Source organism: Xiphias gladius, chromosome 6 (assembly GCF_016859285.1).
Source record: "Xiphias gladius isolate SHS-SW01 ecotype Sanya breed wild chromosome 6, ASM1685928v1, whole genome shotgun sequence".
Lineage (NCBI taxonomy): Eukaryota > Metazoa > Chordata > Actinopteri > Istiophoriformes > Xiphiidae > Xiphias > Xiphias gladius.
Window position 1 is genome coordinate 23,023,420 of NC_053405.1, and position 26,581 is coordinate 23,050,000.

The 26,581-nt window shown below is 41.8% G+C and overlaps 3 protein-coding genes across 9 annotated transcripts; 1 reads left to right on the plus strand and 2 right to left on the minus strand.

The window, feature by feature from the left end:
* The first annotated feature begins 1,883 nt into the window (after positions 1–1,883).
* On the plus strand, positions 1,884–4,369 carry chst14 (carbohydrate (N-acetylgalactosamine 4-0) sulfotransferase 14). 2 transcript variants are annotated; one of them, XM_040129048.1, is made up of 4 exons: positions 1,884–1,981; positions 2,069–2,170; positions 2,339–2,692; positions 3,283–4,369. In XM_040129048.1, exons 3-4 carry the CDS (start codon positions 2,399–2,401, stop codon positions 4,108–4,110), a joined length of 1,122 nt encoding a protein of 373 aa, XP_039984982.1. In that variant the 5' UTR covers positions 1,884–1,981; positions 2,069–2,170; positions 2,339–2,398; the 3' UTR covers positions 4,111–4,369. The 2 variants fall into 2 exon arrangements, with proteins under 2 accessions (XP_039984982.1, XP_039984983.1); XM_040129049.1 differs by having other exon boundaries at positions 2,413–2,692.
* cep135 (centrosomal protein 135) lies at positions 4,342–15,262 on the minus strand. 2 transcript variants are annotated; one of them, XM_040129046.1, is made up of 26 exons: positions 15,001–15,262; positions 14,533–14,662; positions 14,235–14,425; positions 13,947–14,114; positions 13,602–13,743; positions 13,389–13,473; positions 13,162–13,290; positions 12,780–12,995; positions 12,574–12,639; positions 12,249–12,399; positions 11,917–12,146; positions 11,653–11,808; positions 11,420–11,557; positions 10,760–10,837; positions 10,436–10,587; positions 10,005–10,120; positions 9,726–9,880; positions 9,394–9,449; positions 9,131–9,299; positions 8,914–9,024; positions 8,616–8,801; positions 8,237–8,446; positions 7,884–8,086; positions 7,689–7,793; positions 6,816–6,971; positions 4,342–5,119 (listed from the first exon to the last, which is right to left on the minus strand). In XM_040129046.1, the coding sequence occupies exons 2-26, from the start codon at positions 14,643–14,645 to the stop codon at positions 5,098–5,100; spliced, it is 3,504 nt and encodes a 1,167-aa protein (XP_039984980.1). In that variant the 5' UTR covers positions 14,646–14,662; positions 15,001–15,262; the 3' UTR covers positions 4,342–5,097. The 2 variants fall into 2 exon arrangements, with proteins under 2 accessions (XP_039984980.1, XP_039984981.1); XM_040129047.1 differs by lacking the exon at positions 4,342–5,119 and having other exon boundaries at positions 6,812–6,971.
* Positions 15,263–15,433: 171 nt separating this feature from the next.
* exoc1 (exocyst complex component 1) lies at positions 15,434–25,241 on the minus strand. Of its 5 annotated transcripts, none has more exons than XM_040129472.1 (19): positions 25,123–25,241; positions 24,276–24,407; positions 24,055–24,185; positions 23,763–23,922; positions 22,440–22,627; positions 22,068–22,295; positions 21,663–21,795; positions 21,451–21,560; positions 19,879–20,028; positions 19,153–19,261; positions 18,391–18,435; positions 17,804–17,967; positions 17,590–17,703; positions 17,273–17,352; positions 16,914–17,142; positions 16,587–16,770; positions 16,303–16,502; positions 15,975–16,169; positions 15,434–15,872 (listed from the first exon to the last, which is right to left on the minus strand). In XM_040129472.1, the coding sequence occupies exons 2-19, from the start codon at positions 24,397–24,399 to the stop codon at positions 15,720–15,722; spliced, it is 2,697 nt and encodes an 898-aa protein (XP_039985406.1). In that variant the 5' UTR covers positions 24,400–24,407; positions 25,123–25,241; the 3' UTR covers positions 15,434–15,719. The 5 variants fall into 5 exon arrangements, with proteins under 5 accessions (XP_039985406.1, XP_039985404.1, XP_039985405.1 ...); XM_040129470.1 differs by having other exon boundaries at positions 25,105–25,235; XM_040129471.1 differs by lacking the exon at positions 25,123–25,241 and adding an exon at positions 24,896–25,091.
* Between the last annotated feature and the right edge of the window lie 1,340 nt (positions 25,242–26,581).

The window sequence follows — 26,581 nt, forward strand, 5'->3', positions numbered from 1 at the left end:
GAATCTGGCCTCTGCTTTCCTCGCATATTGTCACAGATGAAATCCAAATGTAGTTAAAGTGAATATTTTTGGATTTAGAAAAATAACGATTTATAACTATTTGGCCTGTTGACATCGGCGTTTGCGCATTTCAAGTCGGATCAAATTCCAAGTCCCAGCCCATGTGAAGAGCACACACACACGCGCGCGCGCGCATCTGCGAAGGATGGAGCGGAAGATCTGAGCAGGTCAATGAGAAATGAGAGGTGGGATACAGTGACAAGGTCATCAGCGTCGTGAAAATGGAAGACAAACATCATAAACATTAAACAATCGGGAAGAAAAGAGGAGGGGGAAAAAAATCCCAGCACCTTTTTGTTCAAACGTGAGTCCTCCCTCCGATCAGTGCTGAGGTAAGCCCAGCTCCGGCTGCTCCGACCCTTTTGTGTTGCTGATGCTGCGGGTGCCCGACAGGGAGACGCACGCACCGACCGTCAGCCCCGCACAGCTGCACGCGTGCCAGATGGAGATGGGAGGGTGTGGCCGCCAGAGGAAGGCGAGAGGCGGCGGCGGAGCACAGTGCACCGCCACCATACGAGCTCCTGTCAGGATGCGAGCACGTTGCTGGAACGTAAGCTCGCGCTTTTCGGAAGTGATTACAGAAACGAGGACCCGAACGGAAACGCCGTAACCGGCCCGAGGGAAGCGACACCGTGCATAGTCCTGAAGGTGTTAATCCCGCTGGGGTGTACTGCGCCTGTGGCTTACTGTATGGGGAGTATGTAATGAGCTAATCACACTACCATAGGCCTATTTCTAACCATCACTGGTGGGTCTCAGTCATTCTGTCTTCGATTTATAGTGTGCAGTCAATTGATTTAATACTGGTTAACAACCCTCCAAAAAAGGTTCTCCCATAATAAAGGGTCCCAAGTGAAAACAATATTTTAAATTCACATTTATAAGCCTATAGCTATAGGAGCTGAAGTTCAATCTGTCTTCATATTTCCTAGAGATGTTGTGCTTCTATAAAATATTAGGGACTGTACGACAATTATCAGGGGGAAATGGGGTCAGAGAAGGGGGAAGGGTTATGTATTTTTATTGTTGCTGAAGGGAAGGTGTCTTTTGACTTCTTCTCATCCCAGATTCTTTCTTGTGAGATTTATTGTCCAAAAATTGTAAAATAAATAAAGAATAAAATAAATAAATAGAAAAGGTTGCACCACAAAGAGGACTTTTCTGTTGATATTTAACACTGTACTTTTTGAAACAGCTTTCTAGAAGAAACGTCCCAACACGCCTAGCATTGCAACACAAGCGTTATGTTATCGACTTGAGGGATGGTCCGATATCTGATCTCATAACTATCAGGCAGCATCATCTCGGCTAATCTGATCCAATGCTTGGCTCACTCCTTCTGTAAATGAAAACAGAAAATGGCTGGAATATTCTGTAATTCCGATAATATATTATTTTCAAATGATGGGGGGAGTTGGATTTTTTTTTTTCTAGGTCAAGGAGAGGCTAAAAAATAGAATCGAGTGGGCTATTCATTACTGTTCAGTCGCAGTTACTTAAAAATGCTGAGTCTGTCTTTGGCTTTTGAGGCTTTGTTGGCCCATCAATGAGTATTCAAGAACAGTACTGTGAACTGAAAGCTCATAAAGCCATACAGTAGAGTAAAAGTCACATTTTTGAAAAGTTTTGAAGGTAAGGTTCAATGGTTCTTTGAGGGACTCCTAAGCTATGGCTGAACAAGGACTGTAAGGCAAACCCAGATACACTAGCCGAACTACATCACCCAGCTGGCCTGGGGGCACCTCAGGATCCCCCTGAGAGGAAGTGCTGGGGACAAGAGCGCCCACAGCACCTCCTTCTGCATGGACCTGTTGTAAGCACAATGCTCACACAAACACACACCTTTCTATCTACAAATATGCATACGTTAAGGTATTTTGACAAAACGAAACGATTCTGAATTTTCTACATATTAGTCATTGTAGGTGTTTATACTCTCTCTACTGAAAAAAATGTATCGGGAGAATTTTATTTTGAAACTGTTCACCGGATGTCTTTTTTTCCGCAGATAGTAATTGTTTTGAAATTAGTGTCATCGGTTGAAAATACCCCGTGAGAAGAAATTAAAAGGATCAAGAACATTTAACAAACTTCAGACTTATTCTTAAAGGTACTTTTCCCACTGTATATATTTGTTTAAGATAGCGTCAAATTGGTTTTATTTTGACAGTTCATACAGGAATTGTTATATTTACGCTATCTAACTTCACGCAGTTTAAAAGTTAAGTATGGGTACGTGGTAGATTACCAACGGTTTTTTTTTTCCCCCCTTACGTAGTAGTTAGCTGTAAACCCTAAAAAGCTGACAGGTGTTGAATAGACCAGCCGGACTCAAAGTATGGTTCCTCGCAGGCAGGACTACGGGATGAAAAGGAGCGGAGGAGCGCGGAGCGGCTCGGTTATAAACTTTAGGACAACGCTGAAATCGGGCTCGGTCCGCCGCAGCTCTGCCGTGCTGCCGTCGGTACTAACGTTCCTGGTGATCGTAGCATCCGGAGGCCTGCTGCTCATGATAGAGAAAGGAATGCTGAACAGCATGGATACACCTCCACCCCGGGGTAACGGCAGGCGGCTGGACTTCATCCGACAGGCTGGGAAACACAGCTCCGCTGCTGTGGACGAGGACTCCCAGGTACAGTAATGTAATGCACCATGAGGCTCAGTGTAGCATGTAGATTTTGTGTGTCGTGACTACGTGCAAGGCATTTCACAATATTACTAGATTTGTCAGCAGGATTGAAGGCTGTAGTTCCGTTTCATTAGTGATATATGTGGGGATGAAAAAACATTGCATCAATTGGCAGCTAGGTGGGTTTACCTTCCACTGCAACCAATAATAATAAATGCCTTAAGATGAGTGTGTATAATATTTACTTCGAACTTTTGTCTTCGATATAACTGCTCTTTTAACAGGGGTACTCGACCAATTTAGTTACATACACAAAGTTGGGTGATTCTCAAAAAACAGATTTAAAAAATGGTCAAATTCGAAACTGCAGAGGCTGAGATATCCTGACTTTTGTTCCCTAATATGGGTCAATTTTCAAAAACACTGGACTTCACCTCCCATAATTTTCTCAGACGAAGCTCTTCCAGAGCCACAAAACACATCATCCAGCCTTTTTCACAGGCTGAGTAATACTAGTTTAACAAGTAAACTGATGCCCGTGTGTAAAATTGGTAAAATGCTCTGTTAAGTCACAGACTTGTGTTCACATATAGATCCTCCAGGAGATCCGTAACCGGACCATCAGGACCATGTGCAGCCAGAAGAACATGCCGCACAGCATTTGGTCTCTAAACCCCCTGCAGAGGAAGACGCTGCTGCAGCACATCTTGGTGAATGACGAGTACCACTTCCTCTACTGCTACGTCCCCAAAGTGGCCTGCTCCAACTGGAAGAGGGTTCTTAAGGTGCTAAGCGGAGCGCTGAAGAGTGTGGAAGTCAACATCAAGATGAACCACCAAAGCGACCTGATCTTTTTATCCTCTCTAAAACCTGAGGAGATCCGCTACCGCCTCAAGCACTACTTCAAATTCATGTTTGTGCGGGAGCCTATGGGGCGCCTGCTTTCTGCATACAGGAACAAGTTTGGGGAGATAGAGTCTTACCAGAGGAAGTATGGTGTTGAGATCATAAAGCGGTACAGAAAGGGTCGCGCTAAGGACGCATCTGTAGCAGGAGATGATGTGACCTTTGCAGAGTTTGTCCGTTACTTGCTGGATGAGGATGTGGAGCGTATGAATGAGCACTGGATGCCGATGTACAACTTATGCCAACCCTGTGCTGTGTCTTATGACTTCATTGGCTCCTATGAGCACCTGGAAAGTGATGCAGAGTTTGTGCTCCAGCGCATCGGAGCACCTCCTAACGTTCACTTCCCAGAGAGGCAAACGTGGTACAAGCCGATCACCACCGAGACGTTCCACTATTATCTGTGCAGCTTACCACAGAAGCTACTGAGGGAACTCCTGCCCAAATACATTTTAGACTTTTCCCTCTTCACTTATCCACTCCCCAACACAACCACTGAACACTGCCGGCATTAAATGTGCAATGTCTTATAGTTTGGAGATTATTTTTTACAGAGAAACATTTGTATCATTTTTACTTGAGATGTCCTACATCATTGCAAAATGCTGATTATTGGAAGAGATGAAGACTTGATTTCAAAACCACTAAATCCTGAAATCAGCTGCAGACAAAGGAAAAATCTATTGAAACGTATGTTACATGCACTGTTACAGTAAATGAATCAATTCACTATACACTGATGGAAATGTAAATAAGGTTGCAAGACCAAACTTTTTATTTGTTTTTGTTTTTTCCATGTAGACATTGGAAAAGTTATGGGGTTAATGATTTCAGTGGGCATTCATTGGTTTAGTGGGCTAAAACACACACCATATACTCAGAGGGTTGTGGGGTCTAAATCAAGCTTGTGTTTTTTTTTATGTCACAGCCTCTTTCCCATCTTTTTTACTTACTTTCGACTGTATACCATCTAATAAAAGCAGAAGTTCAAGTTTTGTGATGTACATTACTGCGGTTTCTGTAATTTTGAATTGCTTTATTTTGTGAATAATTTAATAATTTAGACATCAGTATAAAACATGAATATTAAGCATAATACACACAACCACAGGTCTGAACGAACACTTCTCTTGCTTCATGTGTAAGGTTATAGTTGCTGAGAACAATTCATTCCTGAGGCACTAAGTCATTCATGAAATTAAATCCTACTTCTATAAGTGGCTGTACAACATAATGACAGAGGATGCTTTGCATCCAGTAATGTAACAGTTTGTTCAAATGTTATCACTGTCTTTAACTTTAGCTGGACCCAGGATTGAACTCATCCCAGGTGCTTCAGGGTAGACGGGGAAATGAAATGGCAATGATGTATGCTACAGGCAAAATAATGCCGATGAATGTCTTCACATGTCATGTTCAGATGCAAGACTTAAAGCACAGGCTTCTAGTGGTTTCTGACTCACTTATCAGTGCCTTCATTTGCCTGTCTGTCTGTCTAGTTGTTAATCCTTGAAGCTCACACTTCTGAAAAGAGAAAGGAAAGAAATTTCAGTGAAATACGATATATATATATATATATATATATATATATATATATATATATATATATATATATATGTGTGTGTGTGTGTGTGTGTGTGTGTGTGTGTGTGTGTGTGAGAGACACACACACACTTTTCATAGGCTTAAAAGTAAAAACAAAAAATACTGCATCAACCACTTAGGAATCACAGCCATTTTTATACATAATTCATCATTTTCAGAGGTTCAAAAGTAATTGGACAATTGACCGACAATCAGTGTCATGGCCAGTAGTGGCCTGTTCCCTCGTTATTTAATGAGAAATTAAGCAGATAAAAGGTCTGGACTTGATTCCAAGTGTTGAATTTGAATTTGGTAGCTGGTCATGGGAACTCTCAATATGTGATCCATTAGGCTGAAAAAAACTAAACAAACAAATCAGACAGATGACGGAACTTTAGGAGTGGCTAAATCAACAATCTGGTACATTCTTAAAAAGAAGGAGTGCACTGCCAAGTTTAGCAACGTTAAAAGACCTGGAAGACCTGGGGACGAAGACTGAAGTGGATGATCACAGAATTCTTTCCTTGGTGAAGAAAAACCCCTTCACAACATCTAATCAGGTCAAGAACTGCAAGGAGGCAGGCGTATCATTGTCAAAGTCTACAATCAAGATTCGCCTTCATGAATGTAAATACAGAGGGTTTACCACAAGGTGCAAACCACTGCTAACACTCAAGAACAGAAAGGCCAGATTAGACTTTGTCAGAAACCCTCTAAAAAAGCCTGCCCAGTTCTGAAACAAGGTTCTTCGGACAGATGAAACCTTGATCAACTTGTACCAGAATGATGGGAAGAGAAGAGTATGGAGAAGGAAAGGAACGGCTCATGATCCAAAGCAACCACATCATCTGGCAAACATGGTGGAGGGAGTGTTATAGCATGGGCATGTATGGCTGCCAATGGAACTGGGTCACTGGTGTTTATTGATAATCTGACAACTGATAAAAGTAGCAGGATGAATTCTGAAGTGTATAGGGCTCAACTATCTGCTCAGATTCAGCCAAATGCTGCAAAACTGATAAGACAGTGCTTCACAGTACAGATGGATAATGACCCAAAACATACTGCGAAAGCAACACAAGAGCTTCTCATGGCAAATGGCCAAGTCAGTCACCTGACCTCAATCAAACTGAACATGCTTTTCACTTACTGAAGACAAAACTGAAGACAGAAAGACCCACAAAAAAGCAGCAGTTGAACGAGGCTGCATTAAAGACCCGGCCAAGCATCTGATTGGAGGAAACTCTTTCTTTGGTGATGTCCATGGTTTCCAGACTTCAGGCAGTCAGACTGTAAAGGATTTTTATCCAAGTATTAAAAATAATCCTGATATTTATAATTATGTTGGTTTGCCCAATTACTTTTGAGCCTCTGAAAATGAGGGACTATGTATAAAAATGTCTAATTCCTCAACAGTTAATGTATTATATATCTTAATACCCTTTGAACTAAAGCTGAAAGTCTACACTTGAAACACATCTTGATGGCTTCGTTTAAAATGCATCATGGTGGTGAACCGAGGCAAAATTGCAAAATTGTGTCACTGTCCAAATACTTGTGTACCTAACTGTATTTGTTCAATCCACGAGTAATGAGCCCTAAAAATAGCTTCATCATTTTCAGGTCCAACCCTTACCTGTCTGCTGACTTGTCAGTGGAGCGGTCAAGACTTCGGAGGATGGAGCGTTCAGGGGACATGTGATGAGGACCACTGGAGATGCTGAGGGGTGATGAGCTTTGGAGGGATGAGAACGACAAACCCTGTCTGCGCATCTCCTGAACTGCCCTTTCACTGAGGACAGAGAGACGATAAGGCAAGGTCAGAATGTACTTTATCACCACTGTGTTGTTTACATCCATGTAACTACATGCATTAAAGCTTCTTACGTTTCTATAGTTATATTTAAGTAGGGCAGAAATGATTAGTCAATTAGCTTATTGTCAAAAAAATAATTAGCAAAATTTTGATAATGGATTTCTTTACACCATTTTGAAGTAAAAATATCAGAAATCACTGGTTCTCAAGCAAAACAACTTGAAGACGCCACCTTGGGCTCCAATTAGGCAAGAAAATTATTGGCACATTAATTGATAATAAAAATAATTGTTAGGTGTGTGTGTGTGTGTGTGTGTGTGTGTATATACACACACAGCTGTAAGAGGCTACTTCACAGATGAAACATTAAGGGCATCTGTTTTTGCAGCCAACTCCAAGTGAAAAACTAGTTTAATATGGGTAAAAATCTAGTTTGTTTGTGAACACTGTTGTTGCATCAACTATGCTACAATGTTATTACGAGGCTAGAGAATAAATTATACATTCATATTAGCTGAGTGACATCATCACAGATATAATGTAAATTAGCTTTTGTATCTATACTGACAGAGGTGTGATGCACTAAATCTAATTTGTGTCAAACTCTGGTTCCACTCCATTAAATGATTCCTGTCTTTGGGTAACAGTTGAAAAGTCAGCATCAGTGTGAAGACCAACAGTTGTTGAGCTCACCGTTCAAAGCGTTCAGTGGTCAGCTGTCTTTTCAGAACGTCCATCTCCGTCTGCAGCTGAGACACTTTACCGCGGAGCTGGGACACCTCCCTGGAATGCTCCGCACTGAATGCATGAACACATACAAATAATATTCAACATTTTTTTTAAATGACATTTTATTCAACTGTCACAAGTTCGAGCAGATTTGTTTACGTTTTGCTGTCAGCCAGCGTGAGCCTGTCACGAAGAACTTTCAGCTCCGACTCTCTTTCGCTGGCTGTCAGGTGAGTTTGGAACTCCTTGTGCCGATTGGTGGAGAGTAGCGTCTCAAGGTTACGGACAGTCAACCTTTCACTGGCCAGCTGCTTCTTAAGTAGCTCCACCTCTGACCGAACATCCTCCAGCTCTCCTGTGACCTTAAAAACACGCACATATAAACAGAGAGCATAAATATCTCAAGACGGATAACTAACGCTGGTGAAACAGAGTGCATGCAAAGTGGAATGCAACATTTCACAGCCGAGACAAGTGTGTTCAAAGCTATATAAAGCCACTGTACACCTCACCCTCTCCACGTCCATGCTCTTGGAGGTGAGCTGACGTGCAGTGAGCTCCTTGCCAGAGTCCAGTTTGACACAGAGCTCCCTGACAGAAGCCAGATCCGAGAGGAGAGCTGCCTTCTCCTCCTGAGCTTTGTGTAGCTCCTCCTCTAGTCGGGACATCCCACGAACCAGCGAGGATACCTGGGCCTCATAAGCCTGCAGGGCCTGCATGTGCTTAGGAAAACAGAAGGGGAAAAGGTACATGTATCTCATGCTGTCATAAAGATTGGCATATCTGAGTGTTTAACAGCCCAGTATAATCTTAGTATTACCTAGAATAGCTGTTGGGAATCTTTCTTCCTAATGTGAATGTATCAGCTGCTTGTTCCAGCCCATGTCTCACCTGATGGATTTCTCTCTCCTGCTGGCCGACAGTGTCGCGGAGGTGCCTGCGTTCTGTGTCTGAGGAGAGCAGCTCCAGGCGGATGGAGTTATTGAGGCCTTCAGCCTGCTGCAGCTTCTGCTCGTGCTCCTCCATTTCAGAGTGAGCCATTCTGAACCGCTCCAGCAAGTCCCTGTTCTCCTGCTCCTGTGGGTGAAAACACCTAGCTAAGTGAGACTGAGCGGAAAGACTCTTCCATCCCAAAGTATCGCAAAGACAGTATCTTAAATAGCTATTGGAGTATACAGTTCTCTCTTGCCTTTGTGGCCATCAGCTTCTCGATTCTGGACACCTCAGAAATGTAAGAGTGGACTCTCAATTTCAGCTCATCCTTCTCATGCAAAACCTCTTCCATCTCCATATGTACAGCCTGGACAAACGGACGCAAGAGGAGCTGGCGTTATTTCTTCGTCCTTTCCTTTATTTTTCTTCATTTTCTTTGCATATGACACAGAAGAAACAACAGATTATAATACTTGGTTTTCTCTGGTCATTGTGGCCAGGTCATCTTGTAGCCTCCTGTTCTCTCTGATTGTGATTTCTTTGTCTCTCCTGAGTGCAGCCAGCTCCTCGTGAGAGGCATCCAGCTGTCTCCTCAGGCTGCTTATCTCCCTCTCACGACCGTTTAACGCCCCCTGCAGCTGACTGCAAGGATCACGCATTACTGTGTAAGACTTTTATCATGACATTTTGCTGAATTAAAACCCAACCCAGAGAGCTTTGAGATCAAGATACTCACGCTAATGAGTCATCCATGTTTGTCACTGTGAGTCTCACATCTTCAAGGGTATTTTCCTGTGAAAATGCAAAAAAACCAAGCTTCATTAGTTTTCTTTAAGCACAACTCATCTGACACAAAGAGGATTTTGCCCGCCATCACTCGCTGTACTTTAGTATTGCTTTAGGAAGGGACCTTTTCATAGCCAGTATGGACAGGAGGAATCATTACAGAGACCAATAACATTTTCACTGTACATATAAGCATGTCAGCACTGTTTAAATCAGGCTTGAAAGTAATGTGAAATTTAATAAAAGCTTGTAATATTGATGATGTTTATTTCTGATGGCGACCTTCTTGGACAGCTCCTCCTGGACAGCAACCAGCTTTTCAGTCTTCTGATCAACCTCGTCCTGCAGAGCATCTTTTTCTCTATCCAGGGCAGAGATCGACTTCTGAAGAACAGCCACTTCCTCCTTGTGCTTGGAGCCCCGCTGGCTCAGCTCCCCTGGCAGACAAACCAAAGTCAAGCAAACAGCCAAGCAACCTCAGAGAAAAAAAACAAAAAACAAAAACTGCTGTTGAACAATACATAGCCAATCCTGAACCTCATAAAATCCACAAATATCCACCTATTCTCTCCTCCAGTTTCTCAATCTGCTCATGGGCAGCATGCAGCTCATTCATCTTCACAGACAGCCTGTGTTGGGTGTCAGACAGCGACTGCTCCATCTGCTCCTGTAGCAGCCTATAGACAGACAGGGAAAAAGTCCATCAGCCCATCTCTAACATGCTGGCAATAAACACAACAACCACTGACAATTTGCAGTTTGTCGACAAGAACAATAGCAAGTGTCAGGAAAACAAAGAAAGAGAGGGAAGAAGGGTAGAGAGAAGACACTGATAACATCTGCTGAACTTCATACATTTTAAAAAGTATAGTACCATCTGATTTTGGATATAATTTGCTAAATTTACACTACAATGTGCATTTAACATACTTTCCGGCAGTAGTCATATTATTAACATTTAAACTTTTATTCCACATTGTTTAATTACAAACCTCAGAGCATTAGACTCAGCCCTCTGCTGGGCCACCTCCTCTGCATTCTGGACCAGACCAGCACACCGAACCTTCAGCTCCTCCTCCACAGCCTCCCTGCTCTCCTTCAGCAGACACACCTGTGACCGCAGGTCCAGTCTCTCCTGCTCCAACTACACCACAATACACACAATGAGCCAGGTAAAGACACGGCAAAACAAAGCTACTTAGGACCAAAGTTACAGTAGTGAACATTACATGATAATTCTGTGTTGGGACTTTTGAACAAGCTTTCGTCAGGGGAACATGTTTGAGCAGATTCACTGAAAAGTCCGTTATTCTTACACTCTTAATGGCATTTTCCAGGTCGAGAATCCTCCTCTCCTCTCCCTGTCTGTCTGTGAGAGGTGAAGTCTGGGCAGCCTGAAAAATGTTTGAATATTTGTGTGAGTTCAGTAGTGTCGATTCCAAGTTATAAAACTAGTGCACTATATGACAGTTTAGTTTCTGAGCAGAGTTGAACAAGTGGCAGATTCAGGTAGGGTTGTAAATAAAGATTATTTTCATAGTCAATTAATCTGCAGATTATTGTTGTGATTAACTGATTAGTTGTTTAGTCTATAAAATGTCAGAAAATAATGAAAAATGGCCTTCACAAGTCCAAGATGATATCGTCAAACGTCTTGTTTTGTCCAACCAACAAAGATATTCAGTTTATTGTAAAATAAAACTGGGAAAACAAGCAAATATTCACATTGAAAAAGCAGTAACCAGTGAATATTTGGCATTTTTGACATTACCAAAGTAAGCCTGCTAACAAAAGCTGACAACTGACAGAATCAATAACTTATCACCTTGCTAACAATTATAGCTTGATAGATTACAGATCACAATACCTACTGGAGAAATGGTATTTACTGGTAAAATATGAAGTTATCTATGTATATTACTACAATGGTGCAGCAGAATCATGTGCACCATGAAAGTCGTTACTCTGGGACTAACTTTTAATCGCTCCATCAGTGTGTCTCTTTCAATGGTCATCTGCTCAATTTTGATTTCTGCCTCTTTAACCTCCTCCTGCAGTTTCAAGATGTCAGCGGACATATCTGTGCCATTGGCCAATTTTAAGTCCTCTTGAGCCTGAACAAACAAGAACATTTGGTCTTTGGAGATGTAAGGCATTACATAAGGCATTTTAAGTACATACCAAATTAAACATTGTTTTTAAACCTCACCTGTTTAAACAGGGTTTTGAAATTGTCTCTCTCAGTGCAGACGGCCTTCACATTGTTTTGGATGTCTTCCACGTGCTTCTCAAAATCCAACAGAGCAGCCTTCAACTCATCCCTTTCCTTTACTATACGGAGCAGTTCTGCCTCTGTAATACCTCCCTGAAAATTTGAAGCCATTATACTGTAAACTTTTTGCATCAGTTTTGTGAGAAATGACTTAAGACTCCACTAAACAAATTAGTAAACAGAATTAGCATTGTTTCTTACCCTTGTTACTTTGGACCTCGGACTCCTGCCTCTGCCTGGACTACGACTGGGGCTTGAGTCCAGACCACCAGCCCCTCTGACTCTTTTGTAGCGCTCAGCCTCATGGCGATAGTAATCCCTCTCCTCCTCTAGACTCTTGACAAATGCGTCCAGACGTGACGGGGAGCGTTCCCTTCCACAAACACCATGTTTCGCCCGCATGGTCTCCAGCTCCAGCACCAGGTCTTTGTCTAGGAAACAGTAAAAAGTCAGTAATATATTAATGTCAACTATTAACACAGCTGCTATAAGAATAGCTTTCAACCATTTAAGTTTACCAAACTGCTGCTTACCGGCTGCCATCATTTTTTCCATTTTCTCCTGCAGCCTGATTTTCTCCTCCTCCAGGAAATTCACCAGTCCCTCCATTTTCTCATTCTGCTCTTTGAGTTCCACCAACTGATCTCTAAGACGGTCTTTTTCAAAGTCACCTTCAGACTGCTCCTGCATTCAATCATTTGCAAGAGATTATGCTTTTAGCTCGTGTAACATTACAACATAGGACAGATTTTTGGCAAGGAGTGGTAGTGTATGTTCACTCAAGAATTACATACTAAAATTCAGTTGCACTCAGTTTAAGAGACTAAAGAATAAGAACAGAATATATACTGTAAATACCTTTCTCATTTTTGTGATAATGTCCTCAAAGTCTTCAATGATTTTCTGTTGCCTTTGAATTTCTTTCTGTTGAGAAAACATATTTTAGTTTTCAAGGGTTGATATTTTACTAACTCACTTTGTCACCTCGTGCTCTTATAAATGATGGCTGTAAATTCAGCACATTTTCATTTCATATCTTTATTCCTGAATTCTCATATGCTCACTTTAGTTTCTTGTAGTTCCATGTCAGCAGTTTCCAACACCCGCTCTTTGTCCATTTCCAGCCGCTTTGCGAGGTCGTCTATGTGTGTAAGCTCTTCACACAGTTCCAGGTTCTTTAACGACAGATTAGCTACTTCAGTTGAGGCATCTTTCTTCTTCTGTTGCAATCCTTCAACCTTCTGCTCCAGTGTCCTATTGGTCTCCTGCAGGTACTCAATCTGTGTAACACAGCGTAGTAGCTAACAATTAACAGACAGGAGGGTGGATAGCAACCATGTAGACTTCATTTCTTCCAGAGGAACTAGACTCAAGAGCACATGTTCCAAAATATTCCACCTGTGTTGATAAACGATGCTAAATATCCTATATGACGGATATGCTTGCCTGAAGGTTAAGATGGGAAATCAGTTTCTCGTTGCTGATGTTCTGAGCCTCGAGGGAAATTACATCATGAGGTCGTCCTCCATGAAGAACACGATTCAGACGCTCAATCTCTTTTTCCCTCTCCTCCACCTAATAGAAGTAAATAAGAATAAAACAATGCCTAATGACCTGCAATAATAATATATAATATGTCAGAATTTTATATACTTCGTTAATTTATTTCTTACCTGTGTATTTAAGTGCTTTATAAATTCTTGAGCATTTTCCAGGTCTAGTGTGACCTTTATGACGTCTTCCTGTAGCTCATGAATTCTGCAAATCAAAATTAAAGTGAGTGAAAAAGAAATAATGCACATACTAACACCTACAGTCATCACATCCATCCAGCATCTACCACTTCTCTCAATAATACAGTTCGGCTGTTACAAAAGAAACCAAACCTTCCATCTGCTAACTGCAGTAGGTCAGCTAAGTACGGATCATCAGGCTGCGACACGGGGTAAGCTGATGTGGAGGAGGGAGGTATGAGCTCATCAATCTGCATTCTCTGACGTCTGAAAGGAATACTGCGCTTCTTTCCACCTGTGAATGTCATGATTGACAACTGTTTTAGACTGCTCTTCAGAAAGTCAAATATGATCTGATCTAGCTTTCTCAAAAACACATTTTTAAAACAAAGAAAAATAGTGGAGCCAAATATGGTTCAACTGAAAAAAATGTACCAAAATGTCAAATATCACTTTCAGTGTGCACTGAAGAGCTGCTGTCAGACATCCGTTGTTTACCTGGTGTCTGCACCACAGCTTGCATGTTCTTCTCCTGCAGCTGCTGAATGCGCTCAGCTTTCGCCTTGCTATCCTTCTCCAGGCAGCGAACCTTGTGCACATACTGGTTGTTTAAGAACTTCAGGTCAGATGTCTCATGGTCCAGTTTTCTGATGTGGGTCTTGAGCTCTGAAACGAGACAAGATTGCGTGGAGTTGTCAAACCAGTCTTTTGCGTATAGGTATCAAGGATTCCAGAAAATATTTCAGACTGTGTTGAGTAGGGAGGTAGCTGTTTATCACAGCCTACCTCTGGTGACACGATCCTTCTCCTCCCTCAGCTTCAGGAGCTCAAGGTGCAGCTCATTGTTCTCCCTGACCACCCGGGAATTCTCTGTCCTGTACGGCTCCAGAAGAACATCCAGGTTATGGCTTTCTTTCTCGGTCTTACCTGCTGACAGTTTGGCATTGCGCAGGCTCTCAGTTGTGTGGACCAGGTCACTGTAACCAAAAGGAGGATCTGTCTCAAATACATTTAATCCACGGTGACTGACTGGCTGATATTATAGCATGAAGGAGAGGTAGTGTTGAGGCGCTCAAGGTTTCACCTGAATAGTTTCTCCACTAGTGGCAGTGACTCTATTCCCAGTGGCTGCCGGTAGCCCAGCTGATCTAGACGCTTCCTCAAGTTTACGAATTTCCTCTCTGCGCTGCTGTCCATGGCACTGTAGTGTGGCACTGAAGTACCCGTAGCAGCGTTTGTAACGGTTAGCAAGGTAGCTAAATTCAGAGAATACTAAAAACAATGTGAAATACGCAACGTGAATTATTAATACCTGTGGTAGGTTAAGAGACGAACGCGCAGTGGCTAATCAAGCTTGCTAACGATAGCCAGGTTTTTGACGTTGGCTAACGTTAAGTAGCTAGCTAATAAGCAAATATTAGCATTCTGCGTACTTATCTATTGAGCTACCCGCTTTTCAGAGATAAGTAGCAATAGCCTGGTAGTCATCACCGTTTGCCCACCTTTAACAATTTAAATAGCGTTAAATCTCAGGAAGTGTGCCTCAACTTGCCTTACTTGGAAAGACAATGCTTTGCTGACAGCTAACGTTAGCTTAACCAACGTCAACTTAATTCTACATCACCGACATAAACTTCTCGCTCGAACAAATCACTTGCACAACATTCATTATAGCATTACATCCTGTTCTCCGTAAAGTTAGATAATCAACAGCTCTCCAGTTGACACGTTTCCGCGGCAAAGGGGTTTGAAAAGAGCGCCGGTGATCTCCGGTTTGGATTCGTCACCATGGAAGTGAGACACACTGGGGAACATCTGGGTCAGCATGTTTTGTGAACCGGCGTTGTCCGCGCAGAAGGTGGAAGGGCGGGGTCGGCACAGAGATTGAGCTCAAGCGTAGGATAGATATTTAATGATATATGCTTCATAAAATAAATAACTAAATAATAAAATAAAATACAAAGATACGATAAAGTTTTGCGGGATTTTTAGATGCAAATTTATTATGTACATATGGCATAAAGAAATAAAAATATAACAAGTATTTAGAGCAGTGTTATTATATCTCAAAGAAACAGGCACACACACAATCCAGAGATATCTGCAACACCGCCGAATATACAAATCTCTTTCATTAAAACACACAGACACACATAAAGGAAATGTTTCATAGTCCAAAAAGCAATTCAGGGTAGTTTGTAATTAGCTAGTGTATGTTCAGCCAGTGTTAGGCAGTAGTGAATCACTATTTGATGGTGCATAGCAGCTACACTAATGAGACTGAGCAATGCTGGAGAAGTACTCCAACATGTCCTGGATGGTAAACTCCATGGTGATTCCAGATCCAGGATAGCATCTACCGATCAAATCTTCAAAGTGCTTGTACTGACGGATGAACTCGTCTTGCATGGAGTGCCACACCACCTGGTGGAGTAAAACAGGAAGAGTGGTTCAGAGACCGGATGAGGAATGTGACGCCACTGACCTGCTGAGCAGTTCCACCCATTAATACTCTGAATTTCTCACCTGTAGTAGACTCTCCTCTTCACAAAGATGTTTATCCACCTTCTTGTAAAGGTTGTCGAGTCCCTTTTTCACCTCTTTGCCGGGGTACTCTTTGATAACTTTGCGTAGCTCTTGTTTGTTGAAGGCAAGCTGGTAGCTCACCTCCTCCTCACGAACACCCTGGGCTACGCGTGCCTCAACTCCTTCAAAGAAATGCTGCAAGAGAGAGATAACAGTTTACCTATCAAGCTATTAATACAACTCAGGATTCTCACATTCTGCATGTTCTCACTCAGTTCAGTGACAATGACTAACTTTTGTGATTATTCTGAATCATAATTCCTCTTACATTGAGTTTTTCTAGAGGCTGGCCCAGCGAGTTGATTACATACGACTGCAGGTGGTCTGTGTATTTGTGCTTGGCTTCTCGTCTCTCTGCGTCCAGGCAGGAGATCTTTAGACGTGACAGTGTAGAAAAGATGTGGTGGAAATTCTCCATCATCACAACGTCCCGAGGCGTCTTCTGGCTTTCATTAGCTACTTTCTCCACTGGAAAGACAATCAATATTCAGAAATGAGTTTCTGGGCCAATCTGCCAATCAGTATTTGAATCTGAATGACCAGTGGTCTTACCATTCATGAAGACGGCCGTGATAAGTTTGACATAAGCTTTATCCAAATCCCCTCGGCGTTCTGCATTGCGGAAGATTGTTTCAGCCAGCTCCGCAAACTCTTCAAACCCGGTAACAAAAGGTAGGATACCAACTTTGCTTTTCTTCGAAATCTTCACCTCCTCCATCTGTCTGATCTGACCAGACTGTAAGAAAACAGGAGATCGTTAAATAAAAAATGCATAAGCCTTCTTTCAATGAAATAAAACATACTTTAATTTAGGGGTGTGATTACAAAAACCAGGGGAGAGAAAGCATGAATTTTTCTCGTCATATGGTTTCCACTCACAATGCATTTGTCAAAGTTCCTCTTGACAGTGACCAGCACGTTTCCCAAAGTAGTGCTGAGGTATGAGGCCGGGTCAACGTTCTCAGCTGTCCACACATGGTGACTCATCTTCACCAGCATGTAGAGAGAGTTGAAGCTGTCAATCTTGTCCCCCAGAGCGATGAGACTGTTGAGCTCCGTCTCGATGCTCTGGAAGATTTTGTTCATCATCAGCCGCACCATGTCTTTCCTTTAGTCAAGAAAGAACAGAAAGTTGGAGAAAAAGGAGAAGGGAGTGCTACATAGAAAAAATGAACAATGTTTCTGGCTGTGAAGATGGCTGATATTTGCACACAGCTGGCAAATGTGAGAATACTCACTCTGATGACAAGGAGTGTCTGTGTTCTGCCTGGGGAGGCACTCTTGACAGCGTGCCTCCATCTGGTTCCTCTGTTTCAGGCTGCCAGGACAATGGATATAAAACATGAAAAATCCAGACAAATATATGCTGATGTGTTACATGAATGATGCTGTAACTGAAAACATGCCACGATCTGTTATTGCTGTATTATTTCACACTTTCAGGGGAGGAAAACGTTCCAATTTCAGACAGCACCGCACGAATAAAGCTACTGACGTAAAGTGAAGTAACATTATTATTTGGGATTTTTTTCCCAGTATGTGATCGCAGATTTACCTGAGCAAGGGGGGGTGTGACTGTCGGGTGCTGCTGGAGCTTAAAGAACTTGCTGATGAAGTCTTGTTCTGCAAGACACAGAGGCTCCAGCTCACTGAGGACCTGCTCAAATATCTGCAGAGCGGAATAAAACCTCTGTTTAAACTCCCAATACAGAGCAACATGTGAACATACAGCTAATTTGATTAAATCTGTGCATCTCTGGCAGCGTCACCTTGTCAAACTTGGTCCTGTCTGCCACGTCCAGGTCAGAGGCGGACATGTTGCCCATGTCCAGCAGTGAGGAAGACTGGGAACGCCGGCTGTTGGAGCCCTGCACTGTCAGCTTGTTCAGGCTTGAGGTAGAGCCTGTCAGCTTCCCGGAGCTGCCATGAAGGCCTAAGACAGCACAACAAATACAGTGTGATTTTTTTTTTTTTTTTTTTGTGTGAGAACGAGCCAAAGTTTTGGAAATATCATTCAAACGGCAGGCTTATGTCTATCTATTATGACATTAAAATAAAACAGAAAAAAAGAGTATTCAAATCATCAAAAATTACATGGATGTCAATGGTTAGCTTTCGTAGGCATTTATCATAGAATCAGATTATGTGATGATGCATTAAGCAGCATTGTGAACATTCATCACAAACCCACCAGGCACATGGCGAGGTAATGGTTTGTAGCACTTAAAGTGGAACGGTATATATCGGGGTAGTGAAGGAGTTTGAGAAACTCTTTGTGAAGTTATGTAAGGCACAGTGGTAAGAAGCAGAGTGAGTAGTTAACAGTGGAATAGCTCTATCTAGATGTCATACTTACTTTCTGTTTCCTGTTTGAGTGCACTTTCTTTCCGCGGAAGCGTGGCTGCAGCCAGTTAAAAAGGCAGGCATCAAAGACAGAGACAGGTTAAAACATGCAGCATGGGAGGAGTGAGGCTAGACGTTAGATGTACGAAGTTACATATATGCTGACGTGCGCTGCAGTGGCCTAGGTACATATGCTTGTAGCTTTGGACAAACCTTTGGAAAACAAAATCTCTCTTTTTTTTTTTGTTTTCAGAAGGAAAAGCTCATATAGAGTGCAGAAAGCAAAGTTCTATAATTCTGCCAAAACCAAAGCTCAACCAAGGTTTCTACTCAAATTCTAAAGATAAAAAAAAAAAAAAAAAAAAATTACAGATTTTAGCGTGTAAGGTCCCTGTGCAAAGGGAAGAGGAGCCGTTATCAAAAGGTAAAATGAGAAGCAGGACTTTTAACACTTTGGAAGCAAACATTAGTTGAGGAAAAAATGCTTTTGGTAGAAGAAGTGACGTAGAAAATGGTGTGAAGGGCCTTTTTTCCATATTTAGACATGAATATTCCATTCATTTCTGTGTGATAGTGAAATACAATATACTGGACAAAATACTCCAGAGATGCAGTGACATTCACATTGCCTTTGAGTGAACTACATGTTGCAAAAAAGGGACAAAGAGACAAAAAGAGATGTTACTAAAAAAAAAAATCCTAATCACACATAACAGCATTAGACAAACATGCTTCATATCTGTGCCCTAACAGGTCTCTGAATTCTTGCTCTTACCAAACTTGCCCTTTGCTTCCTTGGTTGTACCCGCCATCTTTATCTTGGCAACCTCAAAGAAGTCTTTGATTTCTCGTTCATATAGTCTGCTCATATAGTCAACATAGGTCTGAGAAAGAGAGATAAAATTTGTTTAGACGCTCAGATGCAGAACACCGCATCTTGAGTACTTGTTGAGTATTAAAGGAATAATTTGATCTTTTAAGAAATACACTTGTTTCCTTTCTTGCCGAATTTGAAGAGAATATCAACACCGTGCTCATGTATGTACAGTAAATACAAAGCTACAGCCACTAGACAGTTAGCTTAGCTTAGCACAAAGAATGGAAATTAAGAAACAACTTGCCTGGCTCTTTCCAAAGCTAAAGAAACATTACACTACATAACAGGTCACATCTCTTTTGTATCAATACAAACCAAACACTTCATTCTGCTGCTAATTCACATTAAAAGCTTTACTCTATTATTACTCTTTTATGACTAATACTGTTGCATTTATGACAAAGTAGGAGTCAAGGTATGCTTAATGTAAACTACACTTGGTGTAACCACAGTAACCACAATGTCAGCAAATCAGCCAGGATTGAAATCATAAGGATTAAAACTTTAAGGTACAGATATAAGTGTGGTATCAATCTCATCAAGCTGTCGGCAAGAAAGTAAATAAGCATGTTGCCCAAAACATCGCACGGTGCCTTTAAGTATTTTTTGGGAAATAGCACTGACCCTTGACAGGCCCTCGTACTTCTCCCTGTGGGTGTTCTTCAGCCACTCCATGAGCTTGGCGTAGCGCAGCAGGTCCCTGTGGAGAGGGCTGTGTTTGGGCAGGGTCAGCTCTACTGTGTGCTGGGACAGGGTGGAGCTCTGGTCATGGCCCTGGATGACAGAGCAAAAAGAGACAATTTGCAGTAAATTCAATAGAAGAGTTAATATATACAAACCTACTATTATTAAGTCTCCTTCCAACTTTCTGTATACATACAAACACACCACACATAAGGAAGATTTATCTTGCTTCCTATCAAACATATGTGGATAGGATTTGTTACCTCAAAAAACCAAATGTTGTCAAAAGGTAAACAACAATTTTTTCAACTAAAAAAATCCAACACTTCTTCAAGTCAATTTATTGACAAGCTTATTGAAAAGCAGAACTCTTACTGCCATACTGATGGTCTCCACCCTTCCCCTCAAAGTTAGCTTGTTCAGTCTGTAGTTCTTCTACTACTACTACTACAAGACATGCACGCAGAGCAGACAGGCAGAGGATTTTATGATATGAGACCCTTAGCTGAGTGCAGACTCAGTGGAGGAGGAGAAAGCTGAACGGTGCCTCTTCAGCTTTGGGTTGGATGAGAAATGTTAAGTAGTTAGAAACATATCCCATGCATGAAATAATGGAAGGCCTGGGGTTTCACACGTAATGACATGTAAGTTGGAATGAGGTATGACAGGTCGAACATTAGCAAAGAGGGGGCACGTGGGGGTTGCTGTGAGGGTACTCACTGGAAGTGACAGACAGGAGGACCTATAGAACTGAGGGATGGTCATTTTGAAGTGACTGAAGTGGTTGAACTGACACAGAGACAGAGAGCAGAGTGGGATGATTCAAAGTGAGCAACACAGAGAGTCAAGAGTAGGAGGGGCACTACCAGAAGGAAACAACACAAGAAAGCCCAGGAAAAGAGTCACAGCTGAGCAGGAAGAAGTCGGTGAGGGGGCGGGCAGGAGAGACCACAGTCCTCCATGATGCAGCAAACTCACAATGGCAAGGTGTGAGGACAATACAAACTCTGATTCTTCAGTCCCTCTTTACTTTGTTGCCTTTACTCCCTTTTAATATTCAGATACATAAGGGGCCAGAAATAATTATGAAATGCTTACTTGTTTGGGCATGTAAATTATTTTGCAGCCTTTGATTCTTCATCAGCAAACATAAGCCAAGGCATTAACAAAAACATAAAGTTTCACAAAAGTCATTTATAGTCTGTTTATCTCCACAGATCAATATGGCCAAAGCATTTAAAGATTATTTAAACTGTAGATATTCCTATGAAGATGGTTATTGCACTAGTGTCCAATAATCGCCAACACGTTGAACTTCTATAAAAATTTAGAACCAGAAAACACACAAATACTCAAACTGCAGAAGGTCAAGAAAATCTAACCTAAAAGGATATTTCCAACTAATCAACCAGATAAAACTTTAACTTAGAAAGTATTCTCTACTTGCTTTTGCTACTGCTGTACTTACATTCAAACAATTAATATCCCTTGTAATATTAGTGTTCCTGTTACCTGGTGAACAAACACATTGTTGAGATGATTGGTCAGGCGGCGAGCAAAGGTGTCTCTCAGCTCAGCGAACAGGAGCTGTTGCTGCTTCACAGCCATCAGCTTGTCATGGCCTATGAGGAAAAAACGATAACTTTAATCTGATTACTTAGAACAAAAACAACTACTTATTTAGTTGATCAGCAAGTAATCAATAGCATCATTTGTAAACCAACCTGGTCGGAGGGCCACGTTCATGCACTGCAGAAGAGCTTCAGAGGCGTTGATGCAGGCCTCAATACCTTTAGGGGAAGTCAGGTCTCCATCCTGCAAGGCCCTGATGTGTCCCTTTGACAGGTCCATGTAGTTCTATGGGATGAAAGACACACCACAGTCATCAAATAAAGTCCAACAATCTAGCACTAAAATTACTATTCATCCACAGTACTTTTAAGCTTTTCAAAATAAAACTATCCATATTCTAAAATAGGTTCATGCAAAGTAAAACACTTTAAAAATCAAGATGGGACGACTTTTTTTGAGCAAAATGACCTCTGATAACTGTATTTCGATCAACTGGTGCCTTAAGTATGGCACTTAATTTCATGTATATACAGTTGAAAACATCATGTGTTCCTAACCACTAAGAACTGAATCTCATCCAGGAGTTTGCCATTGTTGGTGTTGCTGATCTGGATGAGCCGGTTGCTCTGGGAGATCTGGTCCATCTGCTCCTTGACACTCTGGAGCATCTCCTCATAGCTGCTCAGCTTTCCCTCAATGGTGTCCACCTCTGCCAGTGCCTCATCCAGCAGCTGCATCAGGATATTGACCTGCTTCTCCGATGCCATGATGGACTGGATGTTTGCCTTGAATCAATGAAGAGGGTATTAATATGTTTCTATGTTTTTTTTAAAGTTAATATTCCTGTCCAAACGCAGAAGGAAAATAATATCATAATTAAAAACAATACTTTTCATTCTGGTTTTTAGTTTAGCAGTTGCTTCCCTCACCCCGTCTAAAACCTGCAGCTCCTTGGAGAGCTGCTCTGCAAAAGCCTCAGCATTGGAGATGGCGTACTCGCACATCTCCATCATGCTCTCAATGTCCTGCTCCTCACGGGTACTCAGCTCCTGGTAGTCGTCCAGTGCATCCTCATCACCCCCAGCAACGCTCTGGCTCTCACCGCTAGGCACCGACTCTAAACCCATGAAAACAGACGAAAAAGCATGAGAACACACACAAAGTTCAAGAAACATTCTGCTAACTTCCAGCACATCAGGTTTTATACTCTTCTTGAAAGGACAACTACACACATAAATACATTAAGTAATAGGGATGGGCATTTTCAATCATTTTAACTGAATTGACTGAAGATATATATTTTTACAAAGTCGTCACTTGTTTTAAAATAATTACATCTTGAAACACATTTTAAATAAGCTGTAAAAGTGTACTCATTTAATACCACTGCTGAAAATGTAAAATGAATTTTAAACCATAATGAGTCTAACTGCAGGTTACGTAACTCCATAAAACCACAAACAGTCTTAGGTAGTGGAAAGAAGTTTACAGTTAAGAAGCATGTCAGTCTGAAATGGCTTATACCAGCTAAATGTACTTCTCTATATTTGTTCTGCCTGATAAAATGACTGCTCTGTAAAACAAACATCACACTTAACGTTGCTCTGGACAAGTTAGAAACAATATGGGCTATAACTTTTGGTAAAATTAAACACTACATTACTTTAATGAATACTTGTCAGTAAATAATCTTATGAATTAAGGTGATATGGACAATTAAAAAAGCCAAAAGAGAGGTAAAAACATGACCTAAAAGTATGTTATGATTACTGAAAGAAAAAAAAAAAAAAAAGGAATCATGCCCATCCTTATTTAAAAATAATTCAAACGGCAGGAGCTTAAAGAAGGTGAGTCTCTAATGAGAATGGTGGTTTGAGGTCATGAGCATACAATGGAGAGGAGTGAGGAGAGGGGGAAGTTAAGTCCTACCAACCTTCCGCTTTAGGAAGTTCTGGCCAGAGAAAGTTTGAGAGAAAAGTGAGAATAAAGGAGAATTTAACACAGAAAGCCAAACCACAAACCCAGATACAAGGAAGAGATCTCTAGACATGCTATTAATAAATCAAACCACCAAAAAGCGGACAAAAATCCTCATTTCTGATCTAAATTAGAATACCTCGAAAATGAACAATACACACTAGGGTCAACGCTATTGGTTCAAGAGAAAAAGACACGCCTTTAAGCAAATGTGATCAAATCATGAGAAGAGGCATGCGGTCACAGAGGTGGCTAGGGATAGAGTGTTTCCACACCTTCCAGCAGCTGAGAACTGACATTCACAAACTCCACCTTCTTCCTCAGATAACGCTGGTTCAGCTTCCAAATGCAGGAAATGAAGGAGTTCTTTTCAGCCGTGCTGCTGGCCAGCCACCGGTATACCTTCTCGAAATGAAGGTCGAATTCGGGATTTTCCTAAAAGCGAAAAACAGTAAAATAGAGAGTATTTTGGATCTGAGTGATAGAGAAAAAGAACATTATAATTCGAGAACATAGTTATGGGTGAAATAAAGGAAAAAGACGGAAGAACTACATTATTTCTCTGACCTTGCTTGCATCTTTGGCATCTACTTCTGTCAGGTCTCGGAGCTCCCAGGTCTGCTGTCGCTTGTAAAAGTCCCCTTTGTCAGATTTCTTCACCTTCACCACTTTAACCTGGACAGGCCTCTCGGTGGTAACTGGAAGAAGAAAGAAGCGCCTTACTTCAGAAGCATTCACCTTTTTTGATTAAAAGCTACTCACTGCTTCTGTGGTTATTACCCACGTACCCGTTGCACACAAGAAGCAGTTCTTCTTTTTCTTTCCTGCCTTGCAGACGTTGACGATGCCGAGGAGCCGCTCGTCGTTGGGCGTGAAGATGTCCCTCTGGAGAGCGTGCTTGATGGCTGTCATGGTGGATACTGTAATACAGAACACAGCAGGAAGCAGTTAACCAAAGCCATGTGAAAACAAAATATACATTATTTTACTGACATATTGGTTATTCACTGTACAATCTTTCCAAATGTATGAAAGCAGAGAGCCAGTCCTGCTAATGACGAGGGACAAGTCCTCCACACCTAACATTAATATAATTATATTTCAGATACATTACAACCATTGTACTTTGGGTTCTTGACTTGGCGGAGACATATTCATGAAATGTAGGAAAATATTCTCAGAAGTTATCTAAATGCTTATTAATACTGGTTATGTGTCTTTCAGCCCTTCAAACTCTCTTCTACCGGTAGCTAGCTTACAGGTTTTCAGAGGCTGTTGACGTTAACGCCACCACCAGATGACCAGAAAAGCCCACGACAAGGTGTTAAAAAACCGGTGTTGGCCACGGAAACACTGGACCAAGGGTACTGAAGCACCCAGAGGCCATTCTCAAAGTAAATGTACCGACCTCCCCTCTGTCTGTTAGCTTGCTGGCTGCTAACGTTGTTGCTAGCTTGAAAGAGCTAGCTCCTGTTAGCTCAGTCACAGTTAGTTTCACGAAACACGTAAAGGCTGACGCTGCACCCGCGAAATGATCAACGAAACCACTGTGAATTTGTAATCGAAACGCACTCCATTCGTATTTTGACAGAGATATGTCTCATAAGTCGCTATTACCTTGCTTTGTCAACCCACCAGCCTTTTGGGAAGCACCGCCCTCCCCCCTGCCTGGTTCTCAGACAGAGCCGTCATGTGGTCGCGACGCTGTCAACATCCACATCCACATCCATCCTGCTCCACCCACGGACACGGGGACAGAGTTGAGCTGCTGCAGGCGGTTCCCTCTGGTGTCTCGATCGCAGACCTCAGCTGAGGTTACCAGCTGGTCGAAGAGCCCAGGGTCCAAGAAAAAGCCAAAAAAGCTCGAAAAGCAGATTTACTGTGCGGGACTTGGTGTGTGACAATTTGATTTCTACTTGGGGATTGCGTATATTAAAGCGCATATTACATGCTGTTGAAGCCCTGTCTTGAAGGGAGCCCTTATTCCGAAATGTGGTTGTAGGACCTTCATTATTACAACAAATATCGTGCGTTGCTTACATTGTACATATTTTTAATCAAATTAACACACACCCAGTCTCTGTCCAGCTAGTATTCTAGCATCAAAAACTGTACAATACAAGACATTAGTGTCCTCGGTTTTCCACAAATTATCTCTATAATTTCTTCTCATTGTAATTATTTGGGGGGAAAAAACAACCCCAAAATAATATATACCCAATGTGAGTGATATAGAAAATACATGTACCGTAACTGTTAAAACCTGTTTGTTTGTACTGAAACCAGTCACTGGTTTCAGTGTCGTGGCTGATGGGTGTATATAGCTCTTCTGGAGTGTTTGAGTTGATATGTTTTTACATTTAGAGCCTCAAAAATGTGCCCTCCCATGCTGCTGTTGGATCACCTTTTGAGATGATGTTTACAGTCGCGTCACGTACATGATCTTTGTAGAACACCAGGTGGCATTGTTAATCCACATAATATTCATAATTTCTATAAATGCCAATTTCTTGTTTTATGTGTTGTGTTCTGCTCTTACACATAGTCTATGTATGTCTGCTTGTTATTTGTTTTAACAATACAAATGGTAAACCAGGCCCTGGTCGATAGCAAGAGTCCACAGAGGCCTTAAAGAGATTTTGAGCAAACCGATAAGGAGTCAACAGAATGTCAACACTGTTAACACAGTGAGTCAGACATGTGATGGAAAAGAAAGTCACGGAGTAACAAGTGATCTGCAGACGATGCCTTGAGGTACACTGTCTGTGTTGAAGTTACTGTACAGAGACAGCACAGGATTACCCAGCTGGGGAGTGTACTGTCATCAGCAGTTAAATTCATGGTTTATTGCTGCCTGTGACGTAAGCTTCCAAACATGGCGCCGCAATGGAAATATTTCAAAATTCCTTGTCTCCCTACAGAGCATCGCCGTAGGATATGTATAATCATATTGCAGGTCTCTCTAAACTCTTTTAGCATGTTGCTGTCATGCTCCTGGTACCGTACGTTATCTTGAATGTCCCTAGACATGATCGTCTTTCCTCTGGTGGTGAGAAAAGATGAACGTTTTGTGATTGCAGCTCATGGATATTGG

Bases quoted from the DNA above. Each gene is read 5' to 3' on its own strand.
- chst14 (XM_040129048.1), top strand. From the start codon at position 2,399: ATGGTTCCTCGCAGGCAGGACTACGGGATGAAAAGGAGCGGAGGAGCG. The intron at 2,693-3,282 runs GTACAGTAATGT...GTTCACATATAG, and splicing joins CTGTGGACGAGGACTCCCAG to ATCCTCCAGGAGATCCGTAA.
- cep135 (XM_040129046.1), bottom strand. From the start codon at position 14,645: ATGGACAGCAGCGCAGAGAGGAAATTCGTAAACTTGAGGAAGCGTCTA. The intron at 10,588-10,759 runs GTAAGAATAACG...ATTGTGGTGTAG, and splicing joins TGGAAAATGCCATTAAGAGT to TTGGAGCAGGAGAGACTGGA. The intron at 8,087-8,236 runs GTGAGGTGTACA...CGTGTTTTTAAG, and splicing joins AGAGCATGGACGTGGAGAGG to GTCACAGGAGAGCTGGAGGA.
- exoc1 (XM_040129472.1), bottom strand. From the start codon at position 24,399: ATGACAGCCATCAAGCACGCTCTCCAGAGGGACATCTTCACGCCCAAC. The intron at 22,628-23,762 runs GTGTGGAAACAC...TCATGGGTTTAG, and splicing joins CAGTTCTCAGCTGCTGGAAG to AGTCGGTGCCTAGCGGTGAG. The intron at 18,436-19,152 runs GTAAGAGCAAGA...AACTGGCTGCAG, and splicing joins GGAAGCAAAGGGCAAGTTTG to CCACGCTTCCGCGGAAAGAA.